We start from the raw sequence: 25,835 nt of genomic DNA, 5'->3' as shown, positions 1-25,835 counted from the left end.
GTCTTTTACAGCGCTCTGGAGGAATTTTGGCCCACTCATCTTTGCAAAATTGTTGTAATTCAGCTTTATTTGAGGGTTTTCTAGCATGAACCGCCTTTTTAAGGTCATGCCATAGCATCTCAATTGGATTCAGGTCAGGACTTTGACTAGGCCACTCCAAAGTCTTCATTTTGTTTTTCTTCAGCCATTCAGAGGTGGATTTGCTGGTGTGTTTTGGGTCATTGTCCTGTTGAAGCACCCAAGATCGCTTCAGCTTGAGTTGACGAACAGAAGGCCGGACATTCTCCTTCAGGATTTTTTGGTAGACAGTAGAATTCATGGTTCCATCTATCACAGCAAGCCTTCCAGGTCCTGAAGCAGCAAAACAACCCCAGACCATCACACTACCACCACCATATTTTACTGTTGGTATGATGTTCTTTTTCTGAAATGCTGTGTTCCTTCTACGCCAGATGTAACGGGACATTTGCCTTCCAAAAAGTTCAACTTTTGACTCATCAGTCCACAAGGTATTTTCCCAAAAGTCTTGGCAATCATTGAGATGTTTTTTAGCAAAATTGAGACGAGCCCTAATGTTCTTTTTGCTTAACAGTGGTTTGCGTCTTGGACATCTGCCATGCAGGCCGTTTTTGCCCAGTCTCTTTCTTATGGTGGAGTCGTGAACACTGACCTTAATTGAGGCAAGTGAGGCCTGCAGTTCTTTAGACGTTGTCCTGGGGTCTTTTGTGACCTCTCGGATGAGTTGTCTCTGCGCTCTTGGGGTAATTTTGGTCGGCCGGCCACTCCTGGGAAGGTTCACCACTGTTCCATGTTTTTGCCATTTGTGGATAATGGCTCTCACTGTGGTTCGCTGGAGTCCCAAAGCTTTAGAAATGGCTTTATAACCTTTACCAGACTGATAGATCTCAATTACTTCTGTTCTCATTTGTTCCTGAATTTCTTTGGATCTTGGCATGATGTCTAGCTTTTGAGGTGCTCTTGGTCTACTTCTCTGTGTCAGGCAGCTCCTATTTAAGTGATTTCTTGATTGAAACAGGTGTGGCAGTAATCAGGCCTGGGGGTGGCTACGGAAATTGAACTCAGGTGTGATACACCACAGTTAGGTTATTTTTTAACAAGGGGGCAATTACTTTTTCACACAGGGCCATGTAGGTTTGGATTTTTTTTCTCCCTAAATAATAAAAACCATCATTTAAAAACTGCATTTTGTGTTTACTTGTGTTATATTTGACTAATGGTTAAATGTGTTTGATGATCAGAAACATTTTGTGTGACAAACATGCAAAAGAATAAGAAATCAGGAAGGGGGCAAATAGTTTTTCACACCACTGTATATATATATATATATAAACGACAGCAACATTTATAACAATGACAACACAATTACATTGACAATCATGTTACGTTATTTTTAAAATGTTTCCTTTTTTTTTCATAACGTCTTTAACACACTACTTCTCCGCTGCGAAGCGCGGGTATTTTGCTAGTATATATATATATATATACATTCACATACACACATACATGCAGTTTCAATAACATAGAAATCAATATAAACAACATTAACATCATTATCATATGAGAATATGAAGTAATATATAAGAAGCACATTTCATATAAATATAAATTATTAAACAGTAAAATCTTCTTCTGTAATTTGCTACCGTGACTATTTGTTTGTCTGTCCAGGATTTTAAATCACCTGTAGCTCGCAAACCGTTTCACCTATTGACTTGAAATCTGGTACACATATAGTACGTCACGTCTACTATCCGCTTTATGGGTGATGACTGTATTACTCTTTTTATCTTTATTTTATTTTATTGTAGAATCAACTCCTATCTGCGCACACCAGGGCGGCCGTGGGCGGATGCGTATGGTGTATTCGCTCCATGTTATCGTGCATTGCGCTGTCACTGGTATTTTGAAAAAAGAATTTGAACAACATATAAGAAGCGTATAAATTATTAAACAGTAAAACATTAACATTTAAGAAGTAAAGTTACATTAAGTACTACTGCAGTGCCTTCGGGTATACCTCATTTTTTGTTTGCCCATTACATGCTTAAATGTATACATTTTTTGGTGTACCTACCCGAGAACACGCAACATATAACCGAGCGTGGGAGAAGCATGGATTTTAAACACGCGTTGAGTTCATCTGCTGGTCTCCCTCGTGGAATAACTGGTAATGTTTGACTAAAATCTACAGCGAGTAAAACGACATTACCTCCTATTTTTTTTTTTACGATCTCTGAGATCTTGCTTTTTTCGGTTCAAGGCTTCATAAGCTCTTTTATGTTGTACTTATCCCAAACCATCATCTTTGAATGTTGCAAGACTTTCGCCTTGTATGTAGATCGGGGTAATTACATTCATTGCATTCCTAGTCTGAATCACAATCTGCTTGTATGGGTGGTTACCTGGCACTGTAGGGTTGCCACCCGTCCTTTAAAATACGGAATCGTGCCGCATTTGAGAATGAAATTGCGCGTCCTGTTTTGAATCAATACGGGACGGGATTTGTCCCGTATTTTTTTTATCATTTTTTTTAAAGCAGCGTCTCATGCAAATCATCCCACACGCATTTTATGAAGATGCCTCCTTTCCTACTTTTGATTGGGTAATACTTGATGTCATCGTTAGTTTGATTGGTCTTTTTAACTGTCCAGTGAGGAGGGCGGGTCTTTTAAGTAGAGTCTGCAAACTGTTGGCACTGAGATGTGGCACCCGCTGCAGTATGCGTCCCTTATTTTTTTGTATTAAAAGTGGTAACCCTACCTGGCAGGTAACACTTATGTTTGGTCATGAAGTCGTCTAAAATCCGCCATGTGCCCTCTTTTAATTGCGAGAAGCAGATATATATAGCCAAATTCTCACGCTTCGTTGCGGCGAAGAACTGCTTTTAATTTTTTAAGAAGAAAAGAAAACCTTTTTAAACGGAGCGAAAATATACCAATAACAATTTGTTAAGGATCTGTTTTTTTGTGAACCTCGCTTTTCACAGCTGTCGCGCTACGGCGTGTGTTTCGTTTATTTGACAGTATGTAGATCGTGGTAATTACATTCATGGCATTCGTTTTCTGAATCACAATCTGACTGTATGGGTGGTTACCTGCCAGGTTACGCTTGTGGTTGGTCAGGAAGTCGCCTTACATCCGCCACGTGCCCTCTTTCTGTTCCCAGAAGCTGATCATAGAATGGTTTTAATAGTTTACTTTCAAATAATGCAAAGAGTATGCGACACGTGTTTCTCCCTAATTCTGGGCTCATCAGGCATACACACTCACTGCATCCCCTCTCGTGAATCGAATCTCTATCGTCAGCGCCAGAGTTGAAGCCCCTAACGTTGCGGTCAGCAAGTCGGCTAACATCCGCCATGTGCCGTCTTTCAGTTGCGAGAAGCAGATCATAGAATGGTTGAAACTGTTGCCCCTAACGTTGCGCCACGGCGTGTGGTTCGTTTATACCTCGTGTCTTCTCATTAAACTTTTATCTCGCGAATATGTTATTGCAATCCTTAACGGGAGCGTTTCTATAAACTTAATTTAAACTTATGTTTTACACCGTGCTTTGTTTCCCTTATGAAGATGCTTGTATGCTTCACTCGCTCCCTTCTCAATTGTTTAATGAATTTTTTGTTCTTCGCTGTTTGCGGCTCTTACTTCATTTCTCCCTACTGCATTCACAGTCTTTTCACGTGATTACGTGGGAGGCGTGATGACGTGACACTCAACTCCGCCTCCCACGGCCATCAAGCTGCCGTCCATTACAGTATATTGTCAAAAAACAGGTTCCAGTTATGACCATTACGCGTTGAATTTCGAAATGAAACCTGCCTAACTTTTGTAAGTAAGCTATAAGGAATCAGCCTGCCAAATTTTAGCCTTCCACCTACACGGGAAGTTGGACAATTAGTGATGAGTGAGTCAGTCAGTCAGTCAGTCAGTCAGTCAGTCAGTGAGGGCTTTGCCTTTTATTAATTAGTATAGATAAATGTTAAATATTTAAAGGACAAAAAGGTCCTGTAGGACTCCTTCTTCAGCTTGACGGCATCCCTCACCGCCAGTGTCCACCAACGGGTTCCAACCACCTTACGGCCACAGCTCCGGTCAGCCGCCTCAACAATAGAGGCACGGAACATGGCCCATTCGGACTCAATGTCCCTCACCTCCCTCGGGATGTGGTTGAAGTTCTGCCAGAGGTGGGAGTTGAAGCTACTTCTGACAGGGGACTCTGCCAGACGTTCCCAGCAGACCCTCACAACACATTTGGGCCTACCAGGCCTGACCGGCATCCTCCCCCACCATCGAAGCCCACTCACCACCAGGTGGTGATCAGTTGACAGCTCCGCCCCTCTCTTCACCCAAGTGTCCAAGACATGTGGCCGCAGGTCTGACGACATGACCACAAAGTCGATCATAGAACTGAGTCCTAGGGTGTCCTGGTGCCAAGTGCACATATGAACACCCCTATGCTTGAACATGGTGTTCGTTATGGACAATCCGTGACGAGCACAGAAGTCCAATAACAAAACACTGCTCGGGTTCAGATCGGGGGGGCCATTCCTCCCAATCACGCCCTTCCAGGTCTCACTGTCATTGCCCACGTGAGCATTGAAGTCTCCCAGCAGAACGAGGGAGTCTCCAGAAAGTATGCCCTCTAGCACCTCCTTCAGGGACTCCAAAAAGGGTGGCTACTCCAAACTGCTGTTCGGCGCATACGCACAAACAACAGTTAGGACCCGTCCCCCCACCCAAAGGCAGAGGGAGGCTACCCTCTCATCCACCAGGGTAAACCCCAATGAACAGGCTCCAAGTCAGGGGGCAATAAGTATGCCCACACCCGCTCGGCGCCTCTCACCGGGGGCAATTCCAAAGTGGTAGAGAGTTCAGTCCCTCTCAAAGAGATTGGTTCCAGTGTCCAAGCTGTGCGTCAAGGTGAGCCCGACTATATCTAGCCGGAACCTCTCGACCTCACGCACAAGCTCAGGCTCCTTCCCCTTCAGAGAGGTGACATTCCACGTCCCAAGAGCCAGTTTCTGTAGCCGAGGATCAGACCGCCAAGGTCCCCGTCTTCGGCCACCACCCATCTCACACTGCACCCGACCTCCTTGGCCCCTCCCATAGGTGGTGAGCCCATGGGAAGGGGGACCCATGTTACCTCTTCGGCTGTGCCCGACCGAGCCCCATGGGTGCAGGCCCGGCCATCAGGCGCTCGCCATTGAGCCCCACCTCCAAAGGGGGGCCCCAGTGACCCGCGTCCGGGCAAGGGAAAACGTTGTCCAAAGGTTTGATTCATCATTGGAGGTTTGTTGAACCGCTCTTTGTCTCATCCCTCACCTAGGACCAGTTTGCCTTGGGTGGCCCTACCAGGGGCATAAAGCCCCGGACAACAGAGCTCCTAGGATCACTGGGACAAGCAAACCCCTCCACCACGATGATAAGGTGGCAGTTCAAGGAGGGGAATCTTCAGTGTAGACATGCCAAATAGCCACTTTGTCTGAAACATGCCTTGATTTTTACTTGCTACCACTGTTGTTAGCACTGCTAGTGTGCACAGTCCCTGAACTGTACAAGCTGGTTATTAAAACAGATGGATGCTTAAACGGAAATCTGCAGACATGCTTGTTGCAATCAGAATGAATGCAAAGGTTTTGTTCATGTTTAGGGACTGTGTTGGACACAGTATTACAATAAAAAGCGATTCAGCTCACCATCATTTTGTCTTTTCTTACAACTTCACAGTACTAAGCTGAACAATGAAAACTCACATCTGATCAGCCATATAATTGCATTCTCAAAGTACACACAAATCTATTTCTCAATGATCTCCATAATTGGGTAAAAGTATTAATAACTAAAGACCATGTATGTGTGTGTTTAGGTATTTTTTTAAATAATGATAAGCACAATTTCGGCAGTTGAATGCTAAAATTCTCCTGCCTTGAACACAATGCATTTCCAGACATGACTTCTGCTGTTTTTCTTTTCTTTTTGACCGTGTGATGTGGTGCTGTATTATTATCATCACCCCTGTGAACCATTTTTTATGTAGTTTTACTCACATTTTCTCTGTCTTACTAGGGGGCTCCGCCCCCTGCTCGCTTCGCTCGCCAACCCCTGGTGTTGGGAAATTACAAAAAGCGTGATGTATGAATGAGATATAGCATAGTGTGAAGGTGTAGATGACGCAGATAGGAAGCAAACAATAAAGTGTTTGGCACAGTGTAAAGGTTTATTGGAAATTTTTTTTGTAAACAACATTAGTAGTAAAGATGGTGTCTTGTCCTTGAAAGAGTTTTCCTTGGCATGGAGCATTTATGACCTTAACTTTAATGTCAGATGAACGTCGAACTTGTGAGAAGGCCACACAAAGTTGTCCATGTACAAAAACGGGCTCAGATAGGTAGATGCCAACCTTGTCCATGGTTTGTCCTTGTGATTTGTTGATGGTCATGGCAAAGGCAGGTTAAATGGGGAATTGTTTCCGTTTAAGTGTAAAAGGTAATTCCAGGTCAGAACTTGTAAGGTCAAATCTAGGAATTAGAACAGTATTGTTAGCATGTGATTCTGTAAGAACTGTTGCTTGAATAAGATTGTGTGTCATGGTGTAGACGACTAAACATGTACCATTGCATAAACCCTGTTTAGTGTTAAGGTTTCTTAATAGCATGATTATTGTTCCGTTTTTAAGGCTAAGACTGTGTTGTGGTAATCCGGCTGGGTTAATAGTGTTCAAATATTCTAAGGGGAAATTAAGATGGTCATTGTCATCATCAGAGTAAACTTTGTCAGAGCTTAGAAAGAGGTGTGACTCTCCAGGAAGTAATGAAATGACCTGGTTATTAATGTGATCAACAGTAATATTTTTTGGACATAATATAGTTCGTTGTGTTAAAAGGGGTATTTGGTCTAATGAGACCGCTGTTCCAAATATTTCCGTAAGTAAGTCGTCGCAGATAAAGGGTTGAGGAATTGTAATAATATCTGGGTGAAGTCCATCTATATTGGTGAGTGTACAATGTCCTAGTTGTAATAACCAATTGTTATATGCGGGATCTGGACATCGCATGTTTTGTACCAAGTGTATGTTTTGAAAGCAATGCCAATTGTCCGCGTAACATTTTTTGTTCCGCGGTTTTCGAAGCGCGTTGTATGCGCCGACGTGAATTTTTTTTTTTGATGCGGGTTCGTGTAAGGAGGATCGAACTCACTGTTAATATGCGGACTGTTCGTTTCTTCGTATTATCACCAATCAGGTCTCGCGCCTGTATATGTATTGTAGTTCGGTCTCTTCTTGTTTATGTATGACGTCGTCGCGTATTTTAAGGTGGACTGAACAATAGCTGAGCGCATGGCATGTGGAGCAATAGCTAAGCACTGTCTAAAATCAACTCCTAATAAAAGTACCTTTCCTCCAAAGGGAATATTATTATTCATCAACGCAATGCCAATTGTCCGCGTATTTTAAGGTGGACTGAACAATAGCTGAGCGCATTGCAATTGGAGCAATAGTTAAGCACTGTCTAAAATCTCTTCCTAATAAAAGTACCTTTCCTGCAAAGGGAATATTATTATTCATCAACGTTTGTAGAAGTTTATCAATGGTGTTGAGTAAGTGACTGGATGCCATTGTACATTCATCTATAATTAATAGTGTGGCAAGACGGATGTGACGTGCATTGATACTGTTCATTTTCATAGTGGATACCGATGTTTCTGTGATTGGGACCGGTATGCCGACGTGATTTGTGCATATTTGCGTTCTTGATTTGTTTCAGGGTGCACTGTTCCAATGCGATGTAATATTTGTCCACATACGCGAAAGCAGTATGGGCCATTGCCTTTTGGTGACCTGATATTTACTCCAGTAGATGCAAAATCAAATGAACTATTGTAGGATGTAATGCAGTTCATAAAGTTTTTACTTTCAGGTACTTCGTTAGTTAGAAGTTTCTGTAGATATGCAGGAAATGAATGTAAAGGAGGCAGTGTAATTTGACCCTTTTGACAACAACGTGTAAACTCATAACTTGTATTGCCATTTGTTTCTTCAGGGAAGTTAAGTGAATGACAATGATTGCAAATGACATTAATTAATCCCAATGAATTTTCATGAATAGTGGACTTATTATTGAACGCGTTGTCAGCTAACTGGCGCAATCGTTTAGCAGGTGTCTGTCGTTGATGTCCTTGACGTGTATCTTTTGCTTGTGCCGTTTGAGAGGCGCGTCGTTGTATGTGCAGGATTTGGGACGTGCTATTCTGGAGCTGTAATCGATTTGCCTGTGCTGTGTGAGAAGCCCGTTGCAGTTTACGGCGTTCATTGTTTGTATTGAGCCTTGCCCGTTTTTGTATGTGTGTTAGTGTGGTCGTGGGTCTGAATCGTCCTTTTTGTGTGCGTTTCGCGTGCTATGTCCGTAGTCTGTCCCGTTTCGTGTCCAATGGGCTTTGTGTGGCGCTCGCGGCTTCTTTTTTTTTGTGTGCTGGGGGCTTGTTGCCTGAGTTTTTATTTCTGTTAGTGGAGGGGGTGTTTGTGTGTCGTGGGGCTGAATCGTCCTTTTTGTGTGCGAACTGTTTCGTGTGCTATGTGGCGCCTGCGTGTGACTCCTTTGTTTTTGGTGTTCTAGGGGCGCGTGGCCTCATTTCTTATTTCAGTTACTGGAGGGGGGCTTTGGGTGTCGTGGGTCTCAATCCTCTTCTTTGTGTGTGTCCCGTTTCGTGTGCAATGGCTTTGTGCGTTTACGTTGCATTCCATCCGGGCGGTTTCCGTTGCTTGGGGGGGGGGGTTTGTGGGGCGCTTGCACAGTACGTCTTTTGCGTCCACGGCCCATGGCCGGATGTCCCTGCGTCCATCTGGTTTACCATTCTCAGTTAGTAATATGGATTGTGCCTTCCAGAGTAATTCACCTACTTGCAGTCATACATGAGTAAGAAGAAAGACCTATTTCCATAACCCAAAAAAATATCATGGTCTTCATCATTGAAAGTTCCCATAGTGCTAGTTTCAGATGAACTATAAGGTAACTTGTTATATGTTTCAATAGTTCTTTGTTAAATGTGAAAATGTAATAATCATTTTGAAGAATGTCTTATAAAGTAAGAGTTAGCATCCAAATAATTCCTTTCATAATTTTAAGCACTTCTATAAAGATATCACACACTTTCTTCTTAAAATTAAATATTCAGCTCCTCTAATCTCTCATAGTTTATAACACAAAAATCTTGGAATAACATGATCTCATAAGTGCAATATATAATTAAGCATAACCTTTATTAACTTGTACTCCATATAACATTAAATAAAAGCTGTAAACTATCTAGTTGAAGGCTTTGAACTCCCATTAAATTAATCACTGTGACCTCTGCCAGCCTGACCATTATTCCCATATCTCATTATGTCTGATTATACTTAACATTAACTCTTATTTCTTAGGCAATAGTATTTAGCATTGTCTAGCTATAGTTCAGTGATCAGCAAATTCAGCACCTCTTACCATTAAAGTTGACAGCACGAATATACTGTAGTAATAATCTCCCCTCAACTGGGTCCATTTTCTCACACACCCCTGTGGCACCAGGGCACAAATCCAGGTGCATGTTATGCAATGCATGAGCCATGGCGTAGACTGCATCAATCACAAACTGCACCTTGCCTTCCTGTTCATAGGGCGAATCTCGACTGATGCGCTCCTCCCCTAAAGATAAAATGGAAAGAATTAATAAACAGATTTATAACAAAAAACCTACTCTATTAATGTTAGGCAAGGACTGAAACAGCTATCCCAAAACAACAGAGATTTCAGCAAAAGAGAAGTCATTTTCAAAAATGCTGGTAAAATAATTTGAATTTGTTGTGTGAGCAGTGCTCCTACAAAGGTATTTTTAATTCAGGATTTCCTGAGATGCTATGAGGCACTTCCATCTCTGTTTCCATTCCTTTTCTTCCATAGTTTACACTGCCACAGTTCTTGGCACAATTACTTGTATTGTAATGTGTAAAGTGACAGTTTAATTACAGTGACCATCAATTAGACCAATATCCAGTACAAGATGGGATTCTAACTTGCGTTTCTTACTACACATCAGAATTTTTGAGCATAAAGATAGATTTAGAAAACAGTAAAATGGATGGGTTCATGGATTTTTTTAAATCTTAAGTTTAAGTAGGTTCTTATTTATCCACTACAAAAGCAGCTGAATTTTCTTTTCTTTCCTTACACATTAAATATCATTCTCTTGTAAGAGGAAGCATGCTGTTAAACACTTTTAACTTATACCATGTGTAGATGAGACATAGCTTTAACTTCCCATTCAACAGACTCCTAACCATGTATTGAGACTCTTAAAAAACAATTTTAACTCTCATACAGAGTAAAATATCTAAACCTGCGTGTATTTTTTTTTACAAAGATTGGCACTGGATCATGTATGATAAATTAATTATGATCTCCATCCATCCATCCATTTTCTGCCGCTTATCTGGATCCAGGTCGTGGGGGCAGCAGTCTAAGCAATGATGCCCAGACATCCCGTTTCCTTGCCACCCTCCTCCACCTTTGTTACGGGGAAACTGAATTGTTCCCAGGACAGGCGAGAGATTTAATCTTGCCAGTGTGTCCTGGGTGTGCCCCTAGGTCACCTCCTGGATGGACTTACCCAAAACACCTTCCCAGTTAGGCATCCAGGAGGTCTCCTTATCAGATACCTGAACCACCTCAACTGGCTCCTTTTGTTGTGGAGGAGCAGTGTCTCTACTTTGAGCTCCTCCATAATGTCTATGAGTCCAGGAACCCTGCGAATGAAACTCATTTCTGACGCTTTTATCCACGATCTAGTTCTTTCGGTCACTACCCAAACTTCATGACCATAGGTAAGGGTATGGACGTAGACCAACCAGCAAATCATAAGCTTTGCCTTTCGGCTCAGTTCCCTTTTCTCTACAACTAACTGGTACAATGTCTGCAAGACTGCCAGTCGATCTCCTTCTCCCTTCTACCCTCACTTTTGAACAAGATCCCATAATACTTAAACTCCTCAGCTTGAAGCACCACCTCATCCTCAACCTGGAGAGGGCACCCCATCTTTTTCCAACTGAGAATAATGACCACAGACTTGCAGGGACTGATTCTCATCCACCGCTTCACACTCGGCTGTAAAATACCCCAGTGCGTCACAGCCCTGGCAGAGTAACACACCAGGAACAAGTCTGATTTACTGCCAGCAATGCGAACCAAGCTTTCTCCCCAGTTGTACAGGTTCCAAATAGCCCACAAAGGCTCTCAAAGCAACCCACACAGGACACCCCAAGGGATACGATTGCATGCCATTTCCAAGTCCACAAAACACATAAAGAAATGTTGGTCATACTCCCATAAGCCTTCTAGAATCCTTGTGAGGGTAAAAAGCTGGCCCAGTACTCTGTGTGCAGGATGAAAATCCACATAGTTCCTTCTGAATCTGAGACTGGACCAACAGTCAAATCCTCCTTTCCAGAAACCTGGCATAGGCCTTCCAAGGGAGGTTGAAGAGTGTGATCCCTGGTTCTCTTCTTGAAGATGGGAACTACCACCCCATCCAATGCTACTGTCCCTGACCTTCATGCAATGTTGAAGAGTTGTGTCAGCCAGGACAGCCAATCAACAGCCACAGCCTTTAAGAACTCAGGGCAAATATCATCCAACCCCAGAGCCTTGCCACCAAGGAACATTTTAACCACCTCAGCTCCAGTGATGGGTGAGTCCTCCTCTGAGTGCCCTGACTCTGCTTCCTCAAACAAAGGGATGTTGGTGGGATTTAGGAGGTCCATGAAGTGCTCTTTCCACAACCTAACTATATCCCAGGGTGATGTCAGCAGTATTCCATCCCTTATATATTATGATCTCATCTAATCAATTTATTTCCTGTTTAAAATAACTTCATAACCTTGAAACTTCAAAGCAATAGAGGCAATAGGCAAAATGTAAATTAATTCCTGAAATATATCCTGCTTAGATCTTTAAAAATTATACTCATTCCATCCAACATCCTGTTCCCAGATACTGTGAAAAAAGATCACTCAGTTTCTCAGCTTCAATACTCAGGTTTACAAACAGGAAAACTGTGCATTTGGGCTGAGATTATGTTACCCATCTGCAGTGGAGAATAATACTTTGTACATTTGGGCAGGGATTTTAACAAGTATTGAGGAGTAATATCTAGCATATAGGTTGAGGTTGATCTTTTTTTTTTTGTAAAATTGTCTTTGTTGAGTAGGTTTCAGGCATACTTTTACTTTAAAAAATAATGTTTATGGGGGAGCTGGATAAGCCAGTTGTTACTCAGGCACATTTATGACCCTACTAGATTAGATAAGAATTTCTTGTAAGGGTTGATCTGTTTTATGTAATTTGTGGTAGTAGTGTTGAAAGTTCTGTATCAACTAGGGGGCTCCGCCCCCTGCTCGCTTCGCTCGCCAACCCCTGGTGTTGGGAATGACAAAGAGCGTGATGTATGAATGAGATATAGAATAGTGTGAAGGTGTAGATGATGCAAATAGAAAGCAAACAATAAAGTGTGTGGCACAGTGTAAAGGTTTATTGGAAAATTTCTTTGTACACGCCGTTTAAGTGTAAAAGGTAATTCCAGGTCAGAACTTGTAATGTCAATGAAGATGGTTATTGTTGTGATCAGAGTCAAGTTTGTCAGAGCTTAGAAAGAGTTGTGTCTCTCCAGGAAGTAATGGAATGACTTGGGTATTTATGTTTTCCACATTAATATTTTTTGGACATAATATAGTGCGTTGTGTTAAAAGGGGCATTTTATGGGGGAGCTGGATAAGCCAGTTGTTACTCAGGCACATTTATGACCCTACTAGATTAGATAAGAATTTCTTGTAAGGGTTGATCTGTTTTATGTAATTTGTGGTAGTAGTGTTGAAAGTTCTGTATCAATCTGGTTGCAACTGACTGCACAAAAGTACTTTGCTACAACCCACATCCAAGTTGAGTGTGAAGCTGCTGCTTTGATACCTATTTGTGACATCAGAAGTGTGATCATAATTGTAAAAGTAAAATTTATGAGCCCCCGTAAGAGCAAGTTTTAGAAGCAATAGCACTTTTTCCTCTTCCAGGAAGACAACATTTGGTAATGAAGGTGGCTGAGATGAACAGATAAAATAGAGGCTGATTGCTGAATCATGCTAAAGAGCTCAACCTCTGGCAAATGCTTTAGCTCCAGTCATCCAAAAGGTTTGTCAAGGACTGAATAAATTGATGCTTGCAGAGGCATGCTGTATCTCTGCTAGTGTTTGATTGATACTAAAAGTGAGACTTCGGTAACGATACCAGCTTTTGTGCCTCAGTACCGGTACATACTAAAACAATGGCACAGCAGATAACACAAAAAATCCATCAGGTCCTAGCTATTGCAACGTCCCCTCCCCCAGGCCCTTCCTGCCCACGGCACACCTGGATACATGTGTGCCTTTTGGGTCTATCCTCTGGTTCCATCAGGGTTCATCCAAGGCTTGCCACACTCACAGGCCAATAGATGTATAATAAAGTGCTTTTCACAGTGCTGGATCAGAGACCTCCTGGAGAACAGTCCCTCGAATTAATTAGGTTAAATGTTTTTGTCAACACTCATATTACTCTGCATATATTTTGGAAACAAAATTAGAAATCTCAAGTTAATCTATGTATGAATAAGAAATGTAACTTTCTCTCTAGGGTTACAGATGTAAAAGAAAGGGAGAAGTATTTAACTATAATAGCAGTTAATCCTGACAGTGATCAGGCTGAGTAAACAAACAAAGGCTATAGATGGAATTTGAGGCATGCTATTCAGGTCTATGTAATAAAGAGTCTGAAAGGGAACATAGGTTCATCCTAGTACCCTACCACGACAAAACACCATCTATTAGTGACTGAATCACCATAAATATTTTAATGTAATACGATAATGGCCCACTGACTCAAGAAAACCAATGAATTAGCTTGATTTTTATGAATGTATACAATGAACCTGCCATCATTAAAATAGCTTAGTTCACTCATGCTGTATCTTGATGTTTTTACTTCTTGAGTATCTGTTCTTGGGTGCATCACTAAGAATTTTACTTCAGTGGACCCCAGGTCTAAAACGTTTTCCTTATTTGTAGGCATCAAACACATTTGATTGAAAGGCTTCTGAATATCAATGTTTTTTCAAGAGTTGTATAAATTATTATTTTATTTTTATTTATTATTTTCTGTATTTGGTTCTTTAGTATTTTGTAACACTACTCATTCTTTGCCCTTAAAATGGAGTCATTTATTCCCAAAATGCTTTTCCAGTTAAATTTGTCTGCCTTCATAAAACTAAGCCAACACACCCCTAGAGATGCCTTTTTCACTTCGGTATACTTCTCATTTTCAACTTGGGTTTTCACATCATTTGAGTCTGTTAAAAGTATTAATGTCTTTGTGTATATTATATGTTGCTTTACATTTGTTGTTTAAAATTTATTGATGGCTACTGTGGTTACCAAGGACCTTAGAAAAACATCATGATCATTACATTTTTTATTTTATTTTATTGATTTTATTAAAATCACACAACATTCCATACAAATAAATCATTTTTTATAAAGATAAGATCGAAAACAAATCAACTCCCACCCATGAGAAAGAGAGCTAAGCCAGCAGAGTAAAACTTAAAGCTAGTAAAAATAAGTAAGTAGATGAATTAATAATAATAATAATAATGATAAATTGAGAAGAAAAAGGAAAAAAAGGGAGAGAATCTGCTCCTCACTGCTTTAAAAGCTTATTCTAAAATGTCATTGATTAGATCCTGCCAAGTTTTGAAAAAATTCTGCACAGATCCTCTAAGTGAGAATTTGATTTTTTCCAGTTTCAAATAGTATATAACATCAGTTACCCACTGACTTAGAATAGGAGAGTTAGGAAAATAAAAGTCTCAAACCAGCTTATATTTTTAGAAGCTTACAAGATGTTTTTATCATTATTATTTCATCCACATAAACGGTTGTCTTTTATAGTATGGCTGTTGCCATTATACAACTGGCTTTGCTATAGAGATGTATAAATCTATTCTTGCTGTCTTTCTAAGAGCTTCAATAGGTCATTGATTGTATAAATGGTGATGCATATCAAGAATAAATCAATTTTCTGAAGCACAGTTTCACTCACCTGTACATTTTTTCCGTCCATTATCATTCTTACTGCCAGGGCGAGTAAGTTTGCATTTAAAATCATCTTCCCAGTACTCAGCAAACCAGATGTTTCTGCGGTTGTTTTCTAAAGAACGTGTTGTGAAATATTGATCAAACCCTATATTACAAAGAAACATGGAGAGTTGGTAAAGCTATCAATAAACAGTGTCTGTTACTTACTACCATGTTTGGAGATGACAGGATTACTAAACTAAACCTGAAAAAAAATAAAACCTATCTAAAACAAATGTGCATTCATTTCATAATGATAATAAAATATGCTCTACAAAAAATATATATTTAAAAATATAAAATGCATTTTCACAATTGACATTTTTGAACATTTGGCCCAACTGCTCAGTACAACCCATATTACAGTGGATCTCTGCTTTTTTATGCTTGAATGAGCACATTTATTTTCCAGTCTTTAAGAATCCTACCTTTACAAACAATCATTTTGCACAAGTCAACCATTCAACTCTAAGACCTTCTACTGTCTTCAGCATTTTTGGCACCAGCTACTTTTGGGCATTTTGGGCTGGCTACTTTACCTATCTTCATCTTTTTAAGTGATTTTGTGACCTCCTCTTTTGAAAACCTACAGCTTGGTCCTTCCAATTTCTTACTATGAACATCATTATTCTTCCCTGCTTCCCATTAGCTTTAATTTCTCCTGTTACTAATGTCTGATTTTGAGAATTTACAGTATTATAAGATTTTGATTACTGCAGGTAGAGTGTCAGTTCGGCTGCTTCACAGATACACCATTCCGTGTTCAGGTTCCACATGTGGCTACTGTCTAAAAGTTTATATTACATCTTCTTATTCCTGCATTTTTTCCATATGCTCTGGGTTTTCCTCCCAGTTTCCCGAAACAGCACAGGTTAGGCTTCTTAGAAACTTTAAATTGGCCCTGCTTATGAATGTGAATGAGTGAGCATGTGATAGTCCCATGTTATGCCCAGAAACGGTTCCTGCTGGCATGGTCTATCAAGTGCCCACTAGTGCTCACATCAGTTTCTTATTTAACCCTAGCATCAGCTAGGTACAAATTATTACGTTGAAATAATCTATAAATTGTGAAATTTCTAATCAAACAATACACATTAAAAATTCCTTCAGTCAGTCTCAGTTTACATTAATAACTAAATCCATTTAAAATAATGGTATTTATAATTTACTCTGCACACAAAAAAAAGAAGTTCTGTCTCCTACTTGTGACAGCCCAAAGATTTCATTTGAACAGCTAGTGTGTTTCAAGGTTACAAGAGGCTCTGAGACCAATCGGGTAATTCCTACCCTCAATTGATGCTCTCTTTGGAAGTATGGTAACTGCTCCTTCTGCCACATCTTCTTGGTCCAAAATGGGAGTAATCTTTGATCCCCAGCTGTCCGACCCCACGAACAAGAAGTGGCCTGTCAGGTTTGCTTTCTTTGCTGCCCCTAGGACACGTCTGTGTAGAGAGAAGATTGATGACAGGCAGGGCACCTAGAATAGAGCCTAAGACACCCTCATTTGATAGTAATTTACTTATATCTTTCTTACTTTCTAAACATATCACCATGCATCCAATATACTGGATAATAAATACGTGGAGACTCAAATTACTTACTTAATGTCATCTTCATTGGCAAACATAATGATCCCACGAGCATTAGAAGTTTCCATTAGGCGTTTGATGATCTTGTCAAACTCACCGGGCTTGGGCTCTCTTGGTATTTTGAGAGACTGAGCAATACATAAACCACCTCAAAAACACAAAAAACAAAGGTTTGTGTGTTCAAAAATTTTGTGCATTGATATGGAACAACATTTCTTACTTCTCATGAGAATTATTGGCCTGCAGGGAAATAGCACAATACATAGACAGCCTCTCAATATGCAAAATATTTTTGTAGTTTATATTACAAAACAAAGAAGGTAATACTTCCTATCACAGCTCTAAGTGATCTGCAGTTTAACAGTAAATCAAATCTCATTATTATCAAATGGTGTAAAGAACTATTTTTGTATTAATTGAACAAGACATTTGAAATTGTCCCTTATATGATTTGGATTTTTACCACAGTAATTGCCTGATGAACGTTTTCACAGACAGCAGGTAGAATGTATATTTTGGAATTATGGGTGTTATCATGGGGTGACCCCCAAACCCAAACAGACAAGAACCAATTTTCAAACCAAAAAGGGGATTTACTAACAAAGGAAGGGGCAATTACTACAAGGAACAAGAGACTATTACAGAAGAGGATAAAAGAATAAAACCTAAACTCCAAGTCCTTCATCCAATTAACGTTCCAGTAGGGTAACTGGTCCACATACCCACTGCAATCTGAAATCTGTGTTTCATCTTTCAACACATAACACTTTAACCTGGGTCTGCTTTCCTTTACTCCCATCATTTGAGCCCTTGTCTTTGATTTCCTCTGAAACTCACTGATCCACTGGCTAGAAATGGGCTTTTAAACCCATAGTCATTGTGACTTTTGGTTTACTTTGACCATCCAAAATCCTTGTGCTGTCTATGTAGGGCTTACTCTAGCTGCACAAGGTGTTCCTACCTTTTCCCAATACCACAAAGTTGTAGCAAACCAGACTAGCTGTCAACTGCAGAATCCTTGCTAGACTATAGTATACTGGCTTGAGGAAGAATAACACTATCACTATTTTTCCTGCCCAGGATCTTTATCTTTGGAAGCAATACCATTTTGAATCAGCCTTATGGAGAGCTGTGTTGTTTCGGAATTTTTGTCTTTCCTAGTGGACTGCACCATGCATTTTATTTGAATATAAGGGTTTGGCCCTTGTGGTGACCCAAAGATTTGTAATCTTCCTTTGTCTCTTTATTATAAAGGGTAGCACCCATTGCTGGTTAACATACAGTAGATGTTATTACCGTCAATTCTCAACAATATTTATAAAATAGAAAAGTCACAAGCTAACTATCTTTAAAATGTATTTGCTTTGGAGATCTGGATGTGAATATTCTATATTCACAACTGCTCTGCAGCTTTTCTGTTTTGGTTTCCAATTAGAAGCACCTAAATCTAAAGTTGCAACCATGGTTACACTGATTTTACTCTCACATCTGCTTATTATTAACACTGCACTGTGTACAGTCTCTTAATTTCTGTGTTTAGTCCTCCCTAACTGTTTATACGTATGGTGGCCATGCACTTTACATGTAATGCAACATATTTCTTTTGTCAAGTATAAATAGTAATCCACTTTAAGATTATAGATCTATGGGACATTGACCTTACAGTTAATTAAGACAAAAAAGAATGTTTTGTTGTTAACGTATGGAAATCATTTTCTTCAACAATTTACTTGGCAGCCTATGGCTACTGATATTTCCCACATAGACCTATTAGCTATGCTAAAATTGAAATAATTTGACACTAGTTAATGTAACTTTCTTGTGCATTTGTTGGGACTTTTTAAACATAAAATGCAGACTAAAAAATAAGAAATACTCCTCTATGTGTTTTTTGTATCAGCTCATTGCAACAGACAAATATCTATGCACTTGGTGAAATGATTCCAAGTCAACGATGAGAAAGTGATAAAAAATACTAAATATGAATGCATGAATTAAGATTTCACTTATGAAATAATGAACAGTGTGCATTAATTTAAAAAGTAGTATTGCTATTATTAACAAACAAGCAATAAACATTCAGCAATTGGTCTACTTTTTTCGGTGTAGACTAAGGTAAAATAATAGGTTAAAAGTTGTAAGTGGACATTGTTGATTTTAGTGTTCCAACAGTTCAATCTATCTATCTTCCTTCTGAACTAACTTAGTCCATGATTCTGTTGTAAGATGCCACAGCCAAGTCAAGAAAGTAACAACCCTACTGAAGTGATCAGTCATTTACATACATATTCACACACACACTAATTCATTCACACAAGACCAATTTACTGTCACTAGTTAACCTAATTTAATAAGCATGTGTCACACATGTATTATAGCTACCAGCAGGCCTTCTGTTTAATTTTGCTTTTGCCGTGTGATGGAAATACCCCACCTAGGGGTGCTTTCTGCCTTACATCCAGATACTTCCACAATCAGCTTTGGCCCCCTTGACCCCAATTTGATTAAGGTGGTTTGAGAAAATTACATTATTTTTAGTAAATTAATTTTCACCACACATTTATTTTGGAATAGAAAAAAAATATATGAAAATTTAATTTGATTGTCTGGCTTATGGATAATGTTAGTTCAAAAATGAGAATAACAAAGAAACATTTATGTCTGGCCACTGATACCAATGGTAAACATAATAACTGTAAAAATTCTGAACATTAGAAGCTGTAGATAAGCCAGCTCATTCAAGTAAAGAGAAATAAGAATTTACAATACTGTTATAAATTAAATAACATAGAGAGTTTTTGTTTCCATGACACAATGGAGGAACAGACAGATTCTTAAAAAGAATGAATGAAAATATTACTTTGCATTAGGCCTAGATACCCTTAAAGAAATCATGAGGTCAGCCCTTTTTATGGCGATTCCCTCATCTAGATATATATGGTTACTCTGTGCATGTATATGCTTTTTATTGGCCTGCTAATGTTTTTTGTTGGTAAATCTGTGTAAGTTGTCTAAGCCTGCTTTCAGACAAAACGATTATGTAAGAATAAATTTAACTGATCGGAATCTGCTTAAAAAAACTTAAGAAGAGTGAAAAATGAGAGAAGATCATTTAGTCCACCACACTTGTTTGCTTAGATCAGGGATGCCCACACTTTTTCGGCTTGCGAGCTACTTTTAAAATGACCTGGTCGAAATGATCTACCTACATTAAAAATGCTATATATATATACGGTATATATATATATATATATTGAGTATACTTTATACATAAAATATATGTTGTCATACCTTGCATAACTGAATAACTCTTATGGCACAATAACACTTCAATACATTTATGGTCACTACAGTATTTGGATTTAATAATCTTCATGTGGGAAAAGGCTGGCTCGCATAAATAAGTAGAGCCGAATAATGCAGTCAAGGAGGTAGCACATTTCCTCATGTTTGGGTACCTTTCCTCTGTGAGTAAGTTCCAAAACTCTCCATGAGCCCCATACTTCAGTTGAATGTCATCCTGTAGTGTCAAAATCTGATCCTCCACGGTAGAGGAGTTTTAGGTGAAACAGTGTTGCAATTTTTGATGCGGGTGAATCACCCTTAACATCTTCCCTAAATGTAGCGATTGGCTCAAGTAAAGCTGAGTCTTGAAACCGTTTGTCAAAGTTTTGACACTGTCCTTTTTTCTGCTTTCATATTTTGTATCTTGCTCTGCATGTGTTTCGCGCTTTCGTTTTTTTTTAGTCTTTTGAATTCTAGTTTTCATTATCTCTAACCTGCTCTGCATGTGTTTGGCCCCCTTGTTTTTTAACCTTTTTATGATGTTTTACTTTGTTTTCTACTCTGTCTTTTATTTCTGACCTCGCTCTATCCTGCTTTTTTTAATGACACCTGGTCCGTGGTGATTATTTTCCCTTTTTCGAGTAATAATTTCCGTTTGTTTGCGCTCCTGCCATCTTTACTTTCTTTTTTATACTTTCTAATTTTCCTACTTTCATATTCGTTAACTTTCTCCACAAGTGTATTGCCAACTATTTTTTTTGAGCCTTTCGAATTCCACTGCTTTCAAAATCTCTAACCTGCTCTGCATGTGTATAGCGCCAACATCCGGATTGGACTTGCTTTTTTTTCAATTCAGTTTCGTAGTTTTTATGAACAGTTCGAAAGTGCCTTTCCACATTTTTCTTCTTTGGAATAGCAATGATAGATTGACAGATCAGACAAACGCACTTCGATTGTGACATTGTGAGAGAAAAAAATCCTCTTCCAATTCCACATCCAGCCCATACCCTCCCCTAACAATTTTTTTTTTTAAATCCCTTCTTTAGTCGATATAAATTGGAAGGCTAACTAGATCACAGCCGGAGTTTTGCAGTAGCTCGTGCATTTGATCGTGTGTGCGGGATGACCGGTGTGTTCAAAGAAAAGAGATCTCAGACTGGCTGCCCTGTATGTCGATCAAGTGGCAAATGCCATAGGGAGGATATATGATAGACTAACGTTTAAAAAAAATTATTTTTTGAATGCAACGCAATCTACCTGCACTACCTTTGCGATCTACCGGTCGACCGTGATCAACGCATTGGGCACCCCTGGCTTAGATAATAGATAAGACGATCTTTACTATTGTCAATTTTTCCACCTTAACTATATGACTGCAGATTTTAAAGCCTCCATATTGGTTAACATTTGTGTGGCTCAGCATGTATTTGAAGCACAAGGCAAATCTGATGAAATTACATTTAATATGCAAATGTGAGTGCATAGTCATAGAAATATAGAGCTAGTTGAGCTAAACAGTGTTCGCTGAAAACAAATTGCCAAATACTACATTTGTATCATTAATTGGGCTTTTGAAGGCAAAGTAAAGAGACTTAGTATAAAAATTAAATATGCCCAACATCATGAAAGCACATACAACACACATTTGAATGGTAGTGAATAAGATGCAGTCACCAGTTACGAGAAATTACTGCAGTTAAAACCATTATAGATCAATGTGCGCATGCATAAGCAATAATTCATATCATTTGTATTAAGCCAGTTTTGAAAACACAAGAAAAATGGCTGTTTTAGTTCTTATATATTCTATTAATCTTTAATTCAATTGGATTGATTTTGGCATAGGTAACTATAAAGTTAGTGCAAGTGTAAAAATGGAACAAGAGATTTAGAAAATTAAAGCACTGGTAGCTTGCAACAATTGAAATTGAAATTTAACTTGTCTATTAAATATTACTCTTCAGAAAATATCACTAATTAGTTAATGTTTCCTCTATATACTATTGCAAACATAAATCCCACAAAGGCCAAAGTCACAAACCTGACAGAGTGACTTGCTGACAAAACTGATTTTAAAAGTGTCTTCTTACAAAAACAGCTTTAAAGAGTTTATATGAATGACAATATCCTGAATAATATTGGTATTCACTAATTCATGAGGCACTATTAGCTATAATAATAATAATGTTTGAATTTTTATTTTTTAATGTTGATATTTAGCAGTATTTATTTTTCAGGTACTGAATGGAAATCTGTCAGTGGCTGGATTTGGTAAGTTGATATGATCAAATTGATCAGGTGGTCCATAATGATCATATAATTTTCTATAAAACCTATGCTGAATCTCCCACAAGCCAATAAACTATTGGTTAGATCTGATGGAAATTTCCCCTCCACCACTACAAATGACAATTAGGGCCAGCATTACACATGTGAATGAACATTTTCCAGATAAATACTTAGATCTCCATTATTTACTATTTACTTCATACCTGCTTCTCGTGAGATCTGTACAAAGGCTTCAACTCCACTTTCACCATAATTGCCCTCTGAAGCCAATGTTGACACATAGTTCCAACCCATTGCCTTCACAATGTCCACCATAGCCTGAGCCTGGTAAGAATCGGGCGGCACAACACGTGAGAAGAAGTCATAGCGGTTGTTGTCACTTAGTTCAGGAGCAGTGGATGCATAGCTGATTTGAGGGATCTAAAGGAATATCAAAAAAGAAGAACTACTCACCAAACATTGATCTTTTTCAGATATTAAAGTTCTCATCTCAGTGGAATTTGAAGAAAGTGTGAGATTATTGGTAAGATCTGCTAAGCTGTGTGACCTGTCCACTTGAGACAAACTGACCAGATACAGTATAAGAAGCTGAGATCTGATAACAAGATGAGGAGTAAAGGCAAGATTGATATGCAGTGCTGACAAAGATCTGATGACTATGAGAAGTATCAGATTCTTCTAAAATTCAGAGTGCTCTTTGATGTGGCCACAAGGTGAGATATACTGATATGATTAGACCTCAGAGATCTTAATAGTCTAAAAAGTAACACCTACTCTGATTTTCAATCTTCCCAAGAAGAAGTGCCCAAATCTGGCCTACTGTGCTCCCTGAAGTATTAACACTTATAAAACCAGACCATGCTATGTATCTCTTTGAGATATGAGAAATATCAAGGTCAGAAATGATAAGACCTTGAATTTAACTGGCTAATTAGGTGGAAGCAGTCAGTTATAAAGTATTAAATTTGTGTACCGTTTATGATTGCTGACTATTTCTCAGTTGATTTTTTTAGTTCATACTCATATTTAAACATGCTGAGGCTTTACAGCTCCACCCCCACTATGAAAGAGCTGCTGCTAAAAGCATCTTCTGTTCTGTAAATGTTGTAGATGCTTGAAGCTGCTAAGCAATTCAGTATTGCCTCGATCATTTTTACACGATGATTCAACAAACACTTCTATATCGTGTGTTACATTACTTTGCCTAAAGAGAAAGGTGGCAATGACCTGAAGCAACACTGTACATTACTGTATACATAATAATAATAACAATAATAATAATAATAATAACAATAATAATAATAATAATGTGTATAATACTGTATATGTACAATAACTGCTTGGTCCCAGTCAGAAGTATTTAGTGTTCTATCAGATTTTGACATTAGTTTGACACTACAACATTTCTGTAACACAGCTAGTCTTACTTTGAAATCCACTAGAAAACTGATATGTTCTGGAAATCATGTTCCATTAAATATGTAATTCTTTTTGTGAAGAGGAATAAGAAAAATTCTACCAATGAAGTAAACTAAGAAAAATTTAATAACTTACTATTACCTTGATTCTTCTTTTTATTTTTAGATTACATTTTATAATTTAATTTCCCCTAGCAAAATGTTATTTTTTATTTAAAGTTATTAAAAATTATTGAAAATACTGGTATAATGAAATGATTCATAAACATATTGTCATATGGTAACCCACCCCTGGGATGTAGCTACAATGCAGGGAGTGAATTTTAACTTTCATTATAGGAAGGTGTTCACAAGAATTGGAAAGACAAGGAAGAGGAAGACCAAGTAACTGAAGGAGTCACTACATTGATCCCTAAATCAAGCTTCTCGGACAAGAAGACCATTTAAAGGGTCTGGCTATATTTTAGGTAAATAGGACAGCATTACCTTTGCCTATTAAAGTAAACAAGTAGTCATGAAATAAGAAGCAGCTTAACAAACATCAAATTCCGTAATGACTTTGACCACATGGTCTTTTCAATGGTGCATTTAAAGATCACATGATGTTATGTTCACGTCTGCTATCACGAGGGCAGCGCTGTATGCCATGTGTATTCTTGCACAAGACACTTTAAATAAGAAGGCTGGTTAGTCTGAAGTTATTAACTATTACAGCACAAAAGTACCTGTTCATCCTGTACAGACCACCATAATAAGGGATGTCTGTTAAAATTACTGGAACATCTGGGCTTCTTATTCATCAGCTACAGCCAATCCCAAGTGTGAGCACCTCTGACAAAGAGGAACTAATACTACTTAACTCCATAACTACTTAGATAGATAGAATATAGAATATAGATAGATCTTTATTGTCATTGTCACTTTTACAAAGGAACAACGAAATTGAAGGTGCAATCAACTCAGTGTGAGGAATAAGGGTTAAAATGACAAAAAGACAGAATATAATAACAAACCGAATAGTAATAAATATACAAATTGCACTTGTTGACCTAAGGTATATATTGCACATTGGAAGAATAATATAGAGCAGTTTTATTTTGAGTTCAGGGCCATGATTGCTTTCGGATAAAAGCTGTTTTTAAGGCGGTTTGTCCTAGTTTTCATAGCTCTGTATCTCTTGCCCGATGGCAAAAGCTGGAAGAGGCAATGACCGGGATGTGATGAGTCCTGCGAAATGTCTATTGCTTTTTTGCGGCTTCGGGAGGTGTAGATTTGTTCCAGAGTGGGGAGGGTACAACCAATTGTTCTCTCCGCTATCCTGACGACCCTGTGTAGCGCTTTCTTTTCTGAGGAAGTGCAACTGCCGTACCACACACACAGTCCGTACGTGAGCACACTCTCAATGGAACAATGATAAAAAGCAAGGAGCAGATTTTTTGGGAGGTGGTTCTTTCTGAGAATTCTCAGAAAATACAGTCTCTGCTGTGCCTTCTTTAGCAGCTCCTTGGTGTTGGCACTCCAGGTCAGGTCATCCTCCAGCTCCATACCCAGAAACCTGAACACCGGGACCCTCTCCACACATGCCCCGCCAATGGTGAGTGGCTGGATGTCAGTTTTGTTTTTCCTAAAGTCAATAACAAGCTCCTTTGTTTTTTTGTTGTTGAGGAGCAGGTTATTGACTGTGCACCACTCTGACAGTCGCTCCACCTCGTCCCTGTATGCTAGCTAATGCAGTTGAGTTGAGTTTAATAGTTCTCCTAAAAAGTTTATGAACAGTACTGCCTACTAGCCAATCCTTCCTCCAGACTTTGAACCATTTAAAGACTCAGGTAGAAAAAAAGCTCCTAAAAAGTAAATATTTACTTAAATATATAAATATTTTATATATTTTTATATATATATATAAATATTTAGTCCTGCAGTGGGTTGGCACCCTGCCCAGGATTGGTTCCCTGCCTTGTGCCCTGTGTTGGCTGGGATTGGCTCCAGCAGACCCCCGTGACCCTGTGTTTGGATTCAGCGGGTTGGAAAATGGATGGATGGA

The 25,835-nt window shown here is 38.9% G+C and overlaps 1 protein-coding gene across 1 annotated transcript in view; it reads right to left on the bottom strand.

Annotated features, from left to right (window-relative positions):
• The window catches only part of grm6a (glutamate receptor, metabotropic 6a), a 279,282-nt gene that overhangs the window by 133,440 nt on the left and 120,007 nt on the right, over nucleotides 1–25,835 (bottom strand). Inside the window, 5 exon segments of the mRNA XM_028813328.2 lie at nucleotides 9,500–9,700; nucleotides 15,176–15,316; nucleotides 16,498–16,652; nucleotides 16,812–16,947; nucleotides 22,577–22,793. Of these exon segments, the coding sequence (XP_028669161.1) occupies nucleotides 9,500–9,700; nucleotides 15,176–15,316; nucleotides 16,498–16,652; nucleotides 16,812–16,947; nucleotides 22,577–22,793 (850 nt within the window).

This window comes from Erpetoichthys calabaricus, chromosome 11, assembly GCF_900747795.2.
Source record: "Erpetoichthys calabaricus chromosome 11, fErpCal1.3, whole genome shotgun sequence".
NCBI lineage: Eukaryota > Metazoa > Chordata > Cladistia > Polypteriformes > Polypteridae > Erpetoichthys > Erpetoichthys calabaricus.
This window is presented reverse-complemented; position numbering and strand designations above follow the sequence as displayed.